The 16,277-nt window shown below is 43.9% G+C and overlaps 1 protein-coding gene across 11 annotated transcripts in view; it reads right to left on the minus strand.

The window, feature by feature from the left end:
* GRIP1 (glutamate receptor interacting protein 1) overlaps positions 1-12,492 on the minus strand; it is a 695,200-nt gene extending 682,708 nt beyond the window's left edge. For all 11 annotated transcript variants that reach the window (XM_045062041.1, XM_023257209.2, XM_045062046.1 and 8 more), the window contains exon 1: positions 11,592-12,492. In XM_045062041.1, coding sequence (XP_044917976.1) covers positions 11,592-11,649 — 58 coding nt within the window. In that variant the 5' untranslated portion in view covers positions 11,650-12,492. The remainder of the gene's footprint in view (positions 1-11,591) is intronic.
* Between the last annotated feature and the right edge of the window lie 3,785 nt (positions 12,493-16,277).

Below are 16,277 nucleotides of genomic sequence, written 5' to 3' on the forward strand. Positions count from 1 at the left end.
TACAGCACAGAATGAGAAAAACAGGAAGGGACAGGGGTACAAATAATCAGATACAAGTGTCCAATATGCTGCAAGGATTTAAAACTCCTTGACAAGTGCAAAAAGAGAGAAAAACACCTGTGTAGCTTTAAGGGCAATAGTGAACTTTCTGACGAGTGATCCTCATCACCCGGCATGATGGTTATTTGGCAGAGACAGCATTCAACATGGCATGAGAGCAAAGCAGCGGTAGTATCTGCAGAAGGTGCCAGATATGCAGAGGAGGTGAGGGCACCTCCCAAGATCCCACAAACTCCACCATGATTCAAGGGGAAGAGTTAAGTGCCCAAGAGGGATACAGAAATGCTGACAGGACTGGTACCTAAAAAAGGCATAGTTTTGACAAGACGGTCACGGGCTACAGGATCTCACAAGTAGACACAACGGCAAGGTCCAGGAAGTCCAAATCAGCTGCCAGGATGACATCCAAAGACCAAATGGGAACAGTCTCATTTCAGTGGAGACCAGGGCACAGCGCCCAGTCACCAAGCAAGCCAAGTGCAGAGCAGGGGACAAAGTGAGGGTCACACAGTGAATCAAAGGCCCTTCACCCAGCGCCATGAAGATACTAACTTTCCCCTTCAGAGAATGAGGGAAGGAACACCCTTGAGAAATGAGAGCAACCACCAAAGAAAGCGTGTTTAAACTGAAAACTACTATGCTCTTAAATAATAAGATCAGATGTTTTCCATCTTCAACATGAGTGGGATCTCAAAGGCAAGGGGAAAGAAAGCAGCTACAGAAAATAAATTATGTTGCATTTGTATATCTCAAACGTACTGTGTACATTTTTACACACACACACACACCTTTCTCCCATCCTTCTGAACCTTCCTCCCTAACCCCTGCCACATAAACAAGTTCTAACCCAGTACTATCCAAAGTGTGGTCTGTGGTCCGTGTCAGTCAGGAAAACTGTTTATTACTCGCCCATGGTTAGATAAATACTGAAAATGAAGTCAGGCATTCAGAAACTCCTATAGCAATGTGTCACCGCCCCAGCATCCCAGTCTGGGATTAATGCGCTCACCTCACTGAACAGGGTAAAGACATATACAGATGTGGTCAGACTCCGGTAACTCAGGTGAGCCCTAGTACACTCACTGGGCTGTATGGGACCACTTACCAGACTGGGATGAAAAGAGCCCTCCATCAGAATAGTTTAAGAAGCACTAACATAGATCAGCATGTAGCCCACTGCTGCTACCAGCTGCAAAGCCAATGCTGGCTTTTGTATTTAGGATCACCATGGTGTAAAGCAGACCAATAAGAATGGAGGGTTTCAGGGCCGTCTGGGTGGCTCGGTTAGGTGTCTGACTTCGGCTCAGGTCATGATCTCACACTCCGTGAGTTCGAGACCCACATCGGGTTCTGTGCTGACAGCTCAGAGCCTGGAGCCTGCTTCGGATTCGGTGTCTCCCCCTCTCTCTGCCCCTCCCGTTCTCATGCTCTGTCTGTCTGTCTGTCTCTCTCTCTCTCAATAATAAATAAATGTTAAAAAAAATTAAAAAATTTAAAAAGAAAGAATGGAGGACTTCACATATAAATGATGTGTTCATGCCCAAAACAACCAAGTAATAACAGATTGTTAAAACCAAGGTTCCTGGGGCGCCTGGGTGGCGCAGTCGGTTAAGTGTCCGACTTCAGCCAGGTCACGATCTCGCGGTCCGGGAGTTCGAGCCCCGCATCAGGCTCTGGGCTGATGGCTCAGAGCCTGGAGCCTGTTTCCGATTCTGTGTCTCCCTCTCTCTCTGCCCCTCCCCCGTTCATGCTCTGTCTCTCTCTGTCCCAAAAATAAATAAACGTTGAAAAAAAAAATTAAAAAAAAAAAAAAAAAAAAAAAAAACCAAGGTTCCAAAGGAGTTCAGCCAGTGGGGGAAAAAAAAGGGTAATATTACTTTCCATAGCAGCATGTGACAACGTTACTTTCCATAGCAGCAAGTACCATATTCACGCTCCAAGAGGAGATTTAGTTTCAGGCAAACAATATCAAGTCACATGAAATAAATGTCATTAATTTGAAAGTTATTGATTTTTTAGTAGTTTTGTTTGTATTTCACTTGTAAAATCTGTTGTGGTTCTGTGATTGTATGAGAGCTATAAGCATCAGGAATTTACACCTAGTTTTATGTTAGCACATATTTAAGCAGTATAGTAAAAATGAAGTCAGCAGTGGATATCTGCAAGAAATTTTTTCTCCTGTAAAAAGGTTCTATACGTGATTTCAATTTGAGAAGTAATGGTCCCTTGGACATTGGGTTGAGATCAGAAGCTTGGACTGGTGAGAAGCAGAAACCGAACAACAGGGCGCAGGAGACAAGGTCGACTCCTAGTCTGAGCTGGACTTTTCCAAGGACAACCAGGAAAGAGGCTGACTTCCGGTGCAGCTTTGAATGTATTGTAATTTAGTTGCATTATTTGAGTTGTTTTGCAACCAAATGGGAGCCTAACACGGCAAACCTCATAACATAGCTGAACTTCATTTTGGAAGATTTTTTTCCTGTTTTTAAGTAATCTCTACACCCAATGGGGGCCGCAAATTTACAACCCCAAGATCAAGAGTAGCCAGCCAGGTGCCCAGAGAATTAAGGTTTTTACTTCTCCCCTTTGTCATGTAAAATTAACAGGTTTCACTCCATAACATAATCCCAGGAGGTCAGTATGCCAAGAATCATCCTCATTTCAGAGATGAGAAAAGGGAGTTTCACGGGGGGGGGGGGGGGGGGGGGGGCAGTCTATGCCTAGGCCAAAAGATCAGGAGGATGGCTGAGAGAGGACTTGAACCCCAGTTTTGTCATTTTGAGTCCTATATACGAACTATTTTTAAACATTATTCACAGAGCATTTAGTTGTTTTCAGAAAATAATAATGTTAAAAACCCCACCCAATTCTATTAGTAGGAAAGACATTTCCACAACATAATAACTACCACATTTCTCTTTCAATTAAAAAAAAATCACATACCTGGATTAGAAGAACAAATATTGTTAAAATGTCAATACTACCCAAAGAAATCTACATATTCAATGCAATCCGTACCAAAATAACACCAGCGTTCTTCACAGAGCTAGGACAAACAATCCTAAAATTTGTATGGAACCAGAAAAGACCCCAGATAGCCAAAGCAATCTTGAAAAAGAAAACCAAATCTGGAGGCATCATAATTCCAGATTTCAAGCTGTATTACAAAGCTGTAATCATCAAGACAGTATGGTACTGGCACAAAAACAGACACTCAGATCAATGGAACAGAATAGAGAACCCAAAAATGAGCCCACAAACTTATAGCCAACTAATCTTTGACAAAGCAGGAAAGAATATCCAATGGAATAACAACAGTCTCTTCAGCAAATGGTGCTGGGAAAACTGGACAGCGACATGCAGAAAATGAACCTGGACCACTTTCTTACACCATACACAAAAATAAACTCAAAATGGATGAAAGACCTAAACGTAAGACAGGGAATCACTTCTCGGCCTTTTGGCTAAGATCAAGTGTAAACATAAGACAGGAAGTCATCAAAATCCTCGAGGAGAAAGCAGGCACAAACCTCTTTGACCTTGGCCACAGCAACTTCTTACTCAACACGTCTCCGAAGGCAAGGGAAACAAAAGCAAAAATGAACTACTGGGACCTCATCAAGATAAAAAACTTCTGCACCGCAAAGGAAACAATCAGCAAAACTAAAAGGCAACCAGTGGAATTGGAGAAGATACTTGCAAATGACATAACAGATAAAGGGTTAGTATCCAAAATCTACAAAGAACTTATCAAACTCAACACCCAAAAAACAAATAATCCAGTGAAGAAATGGGCAAAAGACATGAATAGACACTTCTCCAAGGAAGACATTCAGATGGTCAACTGACACGTGAAAAAATGCTCAACATCAGTCATCATCAGGAAAATACAAATCAAAACCATGAGATACCACCTCACACCTGTCAGAATGGCAAATATTCACAACTCAGGCAACAACAGATGTGGGCGAGGATGCAGAGAAAGAGGATCTCTTTTGCACTGCTGGTGGGAATGCAAGCTGGTGCAGCCACTCTGGAAAACAGTATGGAGGTTCCTCAAAAAAGTAAAAATAGAACTACCCTACAACCCAGCAACTGCACTACTAGGTATTTATCCAAGGGATACAGGTATGTTGTTTCAAAGGGGCACATGTACCCCAATGTTTATAGCAGTGCTATCAACAATAGCCAAAGTATGGAAAGAGCCCAAATATCCAACAGATGAATTGATAAAAATGAATGGATACACACACACACGCGCGCACACACACACGTGCGCACACACACACACACACACACACACACACACACACTGGAGTATTACTCAGCAATCAAAAAGAATGAAATCTTGCCATCTGCAACCACGTGGATGGAACTAAAGGGTACTACGCTAAAGCGAAATTAGTCAGAGAAATACAAATATCATATGACTTCACTCATATGAGGAATTTAAGGTACAAAATAGGTGAAAATAAGGGAAGGGAAGGAAAAATAATATAAAAACATAAGAGACTTAAACATAGAGAACAAACAGAGGATTAATGGAGGGGTTGTGGGAGGCGGGATGGGCTAAATGGGTCAGGGGCATTAAGGAATCTACTCCTGAAATCATTGTTGCACTATATGATAACTTGAATGTAAATTTAAAAATAAATAAATAAATAAATAATTTTTTTTAAGGATCACTTAAAATTCCTAATTAGTTATAGAAGACTAATGCACAGGATAATAATTATTTTTCCTTTAGGATCAGACGGTATACGAATTTTACATAATTAAAAACAACTAAACAAAACTTGTGCACATTAAGCCATCACTATGACCCAATCACTTTGGTGGCCTTCTATTTTCACATTGTTCTATCAGATCATGTTTATATTCCCCCCTTCCTCCTCCCCGACATAAACTTGATGAAGAGGAAATAAAGAAAGGCAACATGAGGTAGAAAGAATACCAGTGTCTGTATCAAGGCACTGGGTCTCAAGACACAGTCTGATTCTAATCACAGTCTAAACCAAAAACCTACATGCCCCATGTTTCTTACATTCACCTGCCCTCCTCCTCAGTATCTCTGCAGACCTGAAACAGGGCAGTAGCCTCCTACATGACCCCACCCCTCCAGAATCTCCCTTTCCCCAATCTTTTCTCCTTGTTACCAGGATGACCTTTCCAAGATATAAATCTGATCCCTTCACTTCTCTGTCGGAAGTCCTTCAATTCACCCAACACCTGATGGATGCAATCTGAACTCTTTCATCCGACATATATAAAGTTCTTCCAAATCTGGCCCTCTCTAGGCTCCTCTTCTCCAACCAGCTTCCCTACCTCATGGGGAAATGAATATTCATATTCTACACTCCATATGCATGGTCTTATTCTACACTTTGGCTCCTTAAGAAACCAATAGTGGTTCCTGGTATAATTTATTCTACAACGCTTTGGAGCACACCATGCCCGCTGCCTGAAATATCCATCCTCACATCCCCATCCAACCTTCTAAGTTCTTCTCCTTCCTTCAAGTCTTTTAACACTTCCTCTGTGCCACCTCTTCAATACAGTCAATCCCTCTTCTCTGCTCCCTTGGCACTAATCTTTACAGGAGAAGAGAGGCTGTACTGAGTTATTTGTCACATCCATGACTCTATAACTACCCATAACAGTCTTCTTGAAAATGGGAACCATGATTTTCTCATCCCTGGTACCCATCATGGCAGTTAGTGGTAAATAAAAGTTTGATGCATGTATGAAAAAGTGTGGCCTTAGGACTTTCTTCATCTTTGTGACAGTTAGACTCGACTTTATCAATGACCTCATAAAGTTCTGCAGCTTAGTATAGCTTTTCACAAAACCCTGGACTTTTTTTTACTGGTTTATAAAGTTTTTAAAGAATAAAAATTTATCATTTTATCATCAGGACACCTTGAGGTGTTAAGTTTACAGATCTATATCAAGATATCATAAAAATAATGAGTTGCTATTACTGAGCCGGAACTATATGAAAGGTACTATCATAAATTCCACATTTGTTAATTTCATTTACTCCTCCCAAGAGGTAGATGTTATTTGTCCTCATCTTCAAGAAGAGAATACAAGGGCTTTGAGAACTTAAAAGAGCACAGAGCTAGGAAGTGCTGATGGAATTTAAACCCACTGTTGTTTGACTTCAAGTATCTTGCTGTCCACCACTGTGCTGGGTGGAGCTAAGGAATCTATCTAGAATACTAACCACGTTTTCACATTCTTTTCAACACCTGATTTGCTGCTTAAAGTTTAATCACTGTTGAAATGAAAGACAGTAAGAAATTCAATCAGGTGCATTTTAATCAGCAGATACATTTATTTTTTTTTTATGTTTACTTATTTCTGAGACAGAGAGAGACAGAGCATGAGAGGGGGAGGGGCAGAGAGAGAGGGAGACCCAGAATCGGAAGCAGGCTCCAGGCTCCGAGCTGTCAGCACAGAGCCCGACGCGGGGCTCGAATTCACAAACCGTGAGATCATGACCTGAGCCGAAGTCGGTCACTCAACCGACTGAGCCACCCAGGTGCCCCTCAGCAGATACATTTCAAGAACATTAACTTTCCCTTAAAACTGACGGCACCCTTTGGTCACTGACATGCCTAAACAAGTAGGTTTCTTAAATAAGGAAATTTGTATTGATAAGTTTTTATATTTATATTTAGGTAATCTTTGAATTTATGAAGAAATAGACTTTAACAAAAGATAAATCAAGAGATTCAAAGTCAGGTTTTGCTTTTGCATTTGAATATTGTTCTCTGTTGGACATGTTGCTTTGTATTACTATTACTTTTATATTTTGTATGACTAAACTACTATTATAACTTAAGTGAACATAAGCAGATCAAATCCTAAAAACCTTAAACCATCAGCCATCATGCAGCATTTAATATAACAGTTTTAAAAACTATGATATTCAATTCTCAATATTCTTTACCAATTTAAATTGGTACTTCTTTTTCTTCATAAAAAAAAAAAAAACCAATCAGCTTACCACAGAAGAAAGCATTATCTGTTTGGCTACTGGGCCTTCTGATAGATAGCTAGGCTGAGAGTTCAGATGAATGGCTTTAATTAAATAAAATGTTGGCAAAAGAGCAAATGCACAATGGCTATTAACAATACAGTAGTTTCCCAGTTCATCGCGGTGAGGAAAAATACTTAATTCTTATTAATTCTTGCCTTCACGGCAAATACTCTTTGAAAACAAAGAAAACTATGGAATTATAACAAGTAGTTAGAGAAAAGCATTTCACTTAAATGATTGTCTTTAAGTTTAACCAGATAATTCTACTTAAAAATATGTTGACATTTCAATCCTTATTGTTAGAGTTAATAAACCCATCTGGTCAGTTTGTCAAAAGCCCAAAATATACTTTGGAAGCTTTGTCCCACTATCCATGACTAAAAAACTCTTTTTATAAATTCTTAATGAAAGATTTAGCATCCGCTAAATAGGTCCAAAAAAATCCATGTTGTGTGTGTGTGTGTGTGTGTGTGCGCGCGCGCATGCACGCATGTGTATAATGCTAAAAATTCCATCTCAAGAAATATAACTTAACTTCTTTTTTGAATTCTCTCTTTAAAAACTGGTGCCCTAAGTCTTGGCCTTTTAACTGTAGGCATTTTTTTTTGTTCTGTGAGCATCAGTTTCTTCATCTGTCAGGGGAAATAATAATACCTACCTTACGGGCATGTGGTAAGGATTGTACCAAATAATGCATGTGAAGTGTCAACCACCATGCCCAACACATAGCAGACTCTCCATGCGTTTTGATTTCTTCTCTTTTCCCCACAGCACTCTCCAGTCAAAAGTCAAATTTCAAATTGGAATTTTTGATAAGCAGGCTGTGTACAATAGGGTCAACAGATCTCCTTGTGGTGTGGAAAATGAAACAAACCAAAGACAATAATAAAGCACACTCCTTAAGCCCCCTGTGCTTTCTCACAGATATTTTATAAAAACTAAAGTCTTTATATCCAAAGGGATCCAGAAACTCTCATTCGACAAAACAGAAGCAAAAGCCCAGATACGATGATTCCTACTGAAGTCCAAAAGAAAGTTCTCAAGTTTATTTGTACACCTCCAAAACATATGAGAAGAATAGAAACACCAGGAGAAAGGGAGCTATACAAAATGCATACATTTTCCCCTGGTGAATAAACATACACACACACACACACACACACACACACACACACACACACACACGAATATTTACTAACCCAAGCCACAGAAATCAGAAGGGAAGCTACAAGCCAAAGGAAGCATCATTAATTACCAACATTTTCCTTAACAACTATATTTCTATTACACGTGATAAACTAATGAGCAGATTAAAACAACTAATATATTAATCTAATTTGAGTGGGTTAATTAACAGTTTTTAGAGTCCTTTCTCTTCTCCTGAAACATTTAGCCAAAAATGTATTGGGTGACTTCTAAATGGATTGGGTTTATCATCTCAGGCAGAAAATCGGAGGAGGGAGGAGATAGAGAAATGTGTCCTGAATTTTAATAGTATGTCATCGTACATCAGTGAATCTTAACATGTCATTTTGGAAGTAACTGCATTAACTGCAATAACCCATATGCTACAGTTTCTCTGCTCAGCATTGCATGCAATAGCAATAGTTCACTCAATATCATCTTGACAGAAGCCTTCAAGATGAACCCAAGTTAGGAATGGTGTATAGGTATGTCATGAAATCAGACACACTGGCCAAATCTCTCTTTGTATGTGATACATACCGAGAAGGCAGGTTCCCTAAATCTTTGAGTTGAGATTAGGATATTTTATAAACATTAATGCTAAGAAATACTTGTAAAAATAAGTAGTCCTTAAAGAAGCTAGCAATCTGTATTCATTTGCATTAAGTTTCGGGAAGAGATTTAGCTAAACAGAATCTGCATGAAAAAATGCTATGCTAGAGTAGTCTCCATGATGGGTTTCAGAATGTTTAAATATAAATTGGAGTTGGGGGGGGGGGGATATGAAAAGAGCAATGGTTATGTGAGCACAACCAACATCAGACTTTAATGGTAAGATATTAGAAATGGCATTTTGTCCAACGTTATCCCCAGAGAAAATGTAACATGTAGTTGTTCCCTCTATGTTCATTATTTTCCTGACCAACCTGATAGTTCAACATTTTTGTTTATATTTAACAAGAACTAATTCAACACTATTTGAATCATTTCAAATTGTAAATTCCAAAGGGAAAAAAAACCTAAATATAAGCTGATGACAAACGCATATAGAAAAAACTACTCGTTCCAATAATATTCTTCCAAAAGAATAAGCAATTTCAAGCAGTATCCTCTGACATGTGCATTAAAAATCATGCAGGCAGCGCAGTTAATTTAAATATATATGTACATATGTGCACGCACACGCAACTCAAACAGAGACACCAGGTAGGTTTTAAAGAGAACAGAACACATATAATTGTGCATTCCCAGTGAATCAGGACCCCAAAAAGAAATGCCACAAGCAAATCAGATACAATGCTAATTAGAAAAGCATCATATAATATAAGCAAGAAGAAATCTTTAAAGTGTAAAAAGACACCAAGTAACAAACATGCCTGTATTCTCCTATTGGAGAAGGTAAAGAATACCCCATTTCTGACTCAGATTTTTATGTTCTGGAGGAAATTCAGTCTTATCTCCTCCAAGCAGATTAGGTGATCATCTTTCAAAGTTACCATACATTTCTAAAAGACATACAAGTACATTTTGTCACCATTCAAAAATCTACCCGTTTCAGCATTCTGATAAAACTTGTTAGAAGTACCACGATTTTTGATGTTTTTAGCAAACAGATCCATTTAACACCAAGTTCATCGTGACATTCAGTGGACAGGACAGACTCTCCAGGCTTGACAGAATGCTTTCATTTAGTGCTTTTTACCTGGTTATAAATTATGAGTACCACTATTTGCAACTTTTAAGATATGATTTCCTAGAGGGAAACCCAGGAGCATTTCTAAAGCAGGGGTGCCTTTTGAATGGGTAAACATAGGGTCCCCTGCCAGAAAGAATGCTGGAAAATGAATGCACATATCTAATAAGGAAGTGGTTAAAAAGGGATGAATTCCCTGAGTCATTAAACAGGATATAAACCAAAGACAGGTTGTGCCACCTAGAGAAAAACTGGAAATCGTACATTGGCTCTTCAGTAAGTAAGCATTATTTCAAAAGCCTGAAACTTTTGGCATGCCCAATAACCAAACCACCCTCCATACCAACTCATCAAGCTGCCGGAGTTAAGCTCTCCTGACAACTCTGCCTTCTCTGCCTTCTCCACGCACCAGATTTGCCTCCCCCTGCTTTCCTCACCCACCCACCCACACAGCACCGTTTAACCTCAGCACCGACTGCTGCCACAGCCCATGCGGACCCAGCATCCGGAAGCACATCCAATTCTAAAGCATTTTCCTCGAAGCCAAGGCCAGCAGGGGTGGGAGGAGCAGGAGAATAAACCCTGGTGGACCTTGCCAGCCAGGGTCCCTCTGGATGCCAGCAGAGTCACGGCGCACACCTCTCTAGCCCCGTGGGGCCTGTATAGGAAATTCTGGTGCACTCAGTACATCACATCCAGGTTACCCAGCTGAGCTCCCTGGCCAGCCTCTGCACAATCCAAACCAGCGTGGAATGACCTCAACAGAACCGAGCCTTTGAGGTACAAAGGCCCTTCAACTTTCCTCTCAAGTCACTTGGAAGCAACGTGCCCAGCACACTTCGTCAAGCAACAAAAGGTCTACAAGCAACCTGGCACGGACAGTCGCCTTTACAAAAGAAAATAGACAGTAATTATGAAAAGCCCGCAGTCCTGCGGTATTAACTTGACAGCAGGGACTGCGCTAGGGCATAACTCATCTCCCAGGCATCGCTCCCAGCCCCAGACCCCCAGCCTAGGGACAGCATTCTCCTCCTCCCCTCCCCCCCTCCGGAGACCTGCGGCAGCGCCCACTTCCCGCCCCGAAGCTCTTCCTCCCCCTGCTCCTCCTCCTCCTCCTCGTCCCTGAATCTCCAGCAACTTTGGGCTTCCTAGCACCATCGAGCCCAGCCAGAGGCAGGGACACCGCGAAGGCGGCCGCGGGAGAGGCAGGAAAGTTTGAAAAGTCACTTAAAACACTGCAGGACCCCCTACCAGCGCCCACCCCGCAGGCAGGCGCCCAGGGCTCCACGTGCAAGCGGGCCCCGGAGAAGCTACAGTACCCCCTACGCCCCCCCCTCGAAAAAATCTTTCCCCAAACGAAAAGTTCCCTGCCTACCGCAGCCTCCCTCTTTCCCCTTCTTCCCGCACCGCCCCCCCCCCACCCCCACCGAAGAAATCCGAGTTCGCACGGCGCCGCCTCTATCCGCCAGCGGCCCCGGAGGGCGCGGCGCCCCTCCCCCGTCGGCCGGTGGACAGGTCAGGGGGAGCTGGGGGAGAGGGAGGCACCGGGGGCGGCCCCTGGCCCGGACCCCCCTTCCCTGCCTTCCCCCGCCCCGTCGCCTCACTCACCTCTCTCCTGCTCTTCCGCCTGCAAGCAGATGGGGATATTCTTCTTCCAGCCCGGCATGGTGTCTGCTCCCTGCGCTCGCTCTCGGGCTCGCTCTTCCTCTCTCGCTGGCCCCCTCTCTCCGGGGCTCGCCGCGCCTCCTCGCTCGCCCTCTCGGGCCGGCCGCTGTGCGCTGGGGGGCTGCTCAGCGGGGCTGGGGCGCCGAGGCGGCTCCCGGGCACATCGAGGCGGAGCCGGGCGCCCCGCGCTCGCCTCAAACTCGCCGGCGGCTCCGGGTGGCGGCGGCCGGGCCGGGCGGGCCGGGCCGGGCTGCCGGGGCTGCAGCAGCGGCCGCCGCGGCGTGGACCTGAGGCCGGGCCGGGCCGGGGGCGGGACGCGTGCAGGCCGAGAGCTGGGGACTGCGGAGCCCCCGGGAGGTGGGCGCCGGCGGGAGGAGTGGGCTCGCGCCGCCGCCTCCTGCCCCTCCTCCTCCTTCTTCTTCCCCTTCCTTGTCTCTCCGCCGCCAGCAGGTGGGACTCGGAGCCGCCGCCGCCGCCGCCGCACAAAGCTCCGCCGGCGGCAGGACTGAGGCTGCGGGTTCCCCCGGCGCCTCTCGGCGGAGCCTCCCCTGAGACGCGCGCGAGGCTGAGCGGGCACGGAGGGGGCGCGCGCGCTCACACCCTCCGCGCCCCGGGCGGCCGGCCTGCGAGGCGCGCCCGGCCCGCCAGGTACCGAACTGGCACCGAGCCTCGGGTGCGGAGTCCACGCCGCTCCGCCACGGCCGCCACTCCTCCCTCCCAAAACCCAGACCGGCGGCTCCAGCGGCTTAGGCAGCGACCTCGCTGAAGTAGGGGGCAGTGTCCTTCCCTCTAGTCCCTCCTCCTCGCCGCTCTCCCCCGCCCGGGCTGTCGCCCCCTCCCCCGAGTTGAGACTTCGCAGCTACGGATTCGCTAACTTCGCCCTCAACTAAGGGAAATAGCAACTTTCGGGATGGCCAGCGCTGGTTCCAGAAATACGTCTTCTGGTGGAGTGGGAAGGGCGTGAGTGGAGAACCTCTTTTGTTTTAAATGGAGCAGGGAGACCTTGGCTGAGTGAATATGTAATCGCTGTCTGCAAGTATCAGAAGGCTTTTAGGATCAGGTTTTATGATTAGTTTCTTTCCCTTGTCATAGGCTTGTAGAATATGGGTGGAAGAATGGATATGGGGGAGGGGGACAGCTTTACTGTAGAGCCTGGAAGATTCTGCCCAGACATGGGGGCGCTTGCTTGTGATTTCAAAGCATAATGCTAGGAGGGGCTCCTGACAGTCTTCCAGATGACACTTGGCAACTGTCTGCCCTGTGGGGTGATGACATCCATCTGCCTCAAAGCTGGGGGACTGGCTAGATAATCCCTATGTCTTCACCTCCTGAGTGTCTGATGTGGACTGAAGAATTTCACCCCTGAGGCCGGTTTGTGGTTGTTGGGGACCAACCACTGCACTGTTAGGACTCTCTGTCCTGCAGTTTATTTTGGCCTCTGAAGGAATTGCAGGTCGCGCTCCCAAACTGAGGACATTGGTTCTTGCCAGCCTTGTCTGTCTCTTCTCTTGGAAACATAACCCTACAGCCAGAGAACCACAAATAAAAAAAAAAAAAAAATGGAAAGATAGGATCTTTTTTTTTCCCCCCTTGCTTCTGCATAAGCAGTCTTATCAGGCTGGGATGTTTGCTCCTGCCACTGTCCCTTGGCTGGGTGGCCAGCTGTCATTACAAAACTGCCCAGCTGCCAAAGACAAGCGGCTGTCTCTCCTAAGCAAAGGAGAGGCCCAGGCCCAGGAGCTTCAAAGGTAAAGGAATTGAAGAGCTAAAGGAAGGGCATCGTCAAACCATCCCAGGGGGTTATCAGTAGAAATCCCGTCTGAGCTGCTTAAATCTTCTTTCCAGACTCTTTGAGAAGTAAAATCCAGAAAATCAATCCGAATGTCGCACCTGTTACTCTTAAATGGTCCACCCTCCATCCTGAAATAAACAAGACTCCTTGCATACTTTTGTCTTGTCTTAATCTTGTTTCAAGATCTAGAACCACCAATCTTCTGGAGAGAAAGGCATTTGTCATTGATTCCCCCCAAAGGAACAGGGCAAACCCAGCCATAACCAGGCCAGCTGGTGTGTAGGCAGAGATCTAGGTTTTGACAACATAGAAATAACCACAACATTGGCTGTGCTTGCTTTTTGTTTTAATGGCATCTTAAATAGCCATGTAGTGTGTGGTTGCTCTAACAAACATAACCCAGAAGACCGGTACGCTAAAGTATGGATTGAATCATGCTCATATAGTTACATCACAATCAGTGGTGCATTTGTCCTGCTGAGTAACAGATTACAGTTGATAAGGAAGTCCAGCTCACAACGGTTAAAATAATAGTATTTTAACTCAGGGAGACAAAATTCCTACTATGTGTTAGACTCTGGGCTAAGGCTAGAGATACAAGAAGAAAATTACAGTTTAGAAGTGGAAGATCAATTTAATACATTCTATTTGTGTGTTAGGGTGAGATATTATTTTATAGATTGTACAACTGAGACTGGTAAAGAAACTCTTCAAAGTACTTATTGTCCAAACAGTTGTTCATCAATATCCAGTGTCTGGTATCATCTTTGTATGTACATGTAAGTCATCTGTTAGGCCCTGAGCTCTGTCAGGGGCAAATATGGCTTACCTCTTTGCATCTCCATTCCAGGGACAGTAAGCACTTGTCAATGAATGTTGATGATGGTGGTATTTAATCACTCTTGAGCTGTGCCTACCACATCACCCCAGACCCTAATGAATCCTTTCCATGACACTGTGAGATCATTTGCTAATATCAAACCGGGAAAAAAAAAAAAAACGAAATCATTTAAAACTTAGTCTGTTATGTTTATTTGGCTCCATTGTCTACAGTCATCTCATATTCCAAGCATTATATATAAAAATCTATTCCAACGAAATTGTAGTGCTACTGGGACTTTCACACGGAAGATATCTACCAGCCAGTAGGATATAAGATACAGTATTTTTCTCCTTCATCAAGTATGAAAATCAGTGCCTTTCAAAGACTACAACTACAATGCAACATCTGTTTCTAGACATCAGTTCACTTACATTAAGAATTTTTGGGAGTGGGGGCGCCTGGGTGGCTCAGCTGGTTAAGCGTCGAACTCTTGGTTTCAGCTCAGGTCATGATCTCACAATTTGTGGGTTCGAGTCCCACATCAGGCTCTCTGCTGAGCATGGAGCCTGCTTGGGATTCTCTCTCTCCCTCTCTCTCTCTGCCCCTCCCCTATTCACACTCCCTCTTGCTCTAAATAAATAAATAAATAAATAAATAAATAAATAAATAATTTTTAAAAGGGGGGGCACCTGGGTGGCTCAGTCAGTTGAGTGTCTGACTTCGGCTCGGGTCACAGTCTCTTGGTTTGTGAGTTCAAGCCCCACATGGGCTCGCTGTCAGCACAGACCCTGCTTCAGATCCTCTATCCCTCCCCTGCTCACATGCTCGCTCTCAAAAATAAATAAAAACATTAAAAAAAAAAAAGAATTTGTGGGAGTGCCTGTCTGGCTCAGCTGGTAGAGCATGTGACTCTTGATCTGAGAGTCTTGAAGTCAAGCCCCCCATTGGGTATGGAGCCTACTTAAAAAAAAGAATTTATGCTCCTTTTTTGAACGTAAACTTGTCCAGCCAAGTTATTTGTACAGTTTGAATGGTTTCACGGTCTGCGTTTACAGAATTCCATTTCATTTAATTGCCTAACTGGTTACTGTGCACAGCTGATTGCACAGGCCATGGAACACATTCCTAAATGCAGCCTCACTTTATCTACTTTTCTATTTATCATCTTCAAAATAAAATGAAGAAAAGGCATGCCCTCTTGCTACTAGAACCTCCCTCGCCTGAGAGAAAAGGAGGCAAAACCTGTAAACCAAAAGCTTTACTTTTCATGTTTGATCGCCTTTTCCAGCTTACGTGGACACACCCAGGCCCTTAAAGAATTGACAATGTGTGTGACAGACACAAAGAGCCACTTCCCTTTCATTACCTTTGTACTCTGACAAGTGAGCCTCCGGTCTCCGGGGCCTCCACTCTAACGGAGTGTTATGACTTCTTGGGACTGAATTTCATGAGTTTGAGGGGTCCCTTGGGAGATGTAAAATCCCAGCTGTTCTTCTGGATTTGCTCCAGGGCCTAAAAACATCCACAATACACTTTTTTTAATCGTGCATTGACTTTCACGAACACACACACTGCATACTAAGCAACCACCTGAAAGTTTCTGTACTGCTACCAAACCTAACACATCCTTTCTACTGCATGCAGTGCATTTGAAAACTCTTTTCACACCTGATAGACGCTTCGAGTGGGTACCCGTGGAGTCTTTTAGATGTTGTTAACTCACTTTTAGCTGCAAAACCCTTTTTGAACATTCAAAATGAAAGAAGAAGCTTCCTTGGATAGTTTATCTTCTTGGGGGGAGAAAAGAGAGCAGAAAGCAAACAGAATGAATCCAAGTGTTCTTTACTTTCAAATCTTTGGTTAGGGGAACGTAACTGCGGAAAGGGAAAACATAGGAGAAGAAGCTCTAACATGAATAATTTAAGTAAAGCTTGTGTGAAAGCAAAAAAAAAAAAAAAAGTTCATCTAAGAAAAATAGAGTAAGTTTTAAAATGACAGTACTGGGCAGAGTAAT

The sequence above is a fragment of the Felis catus genome, chromosome B4 (genome assembly GCF_018350175.1).
Source record: "Felis catus isolate Fca126 chromosome B4, F.catus_Fca126_mat1.0, whole genome shotgun sequence".
Classification (NCBI taxonomy): Eukaryota; Metazoa; Chordata; class Mammalia; order Carnivora; family Felidae; genus Felis; species Felis catus.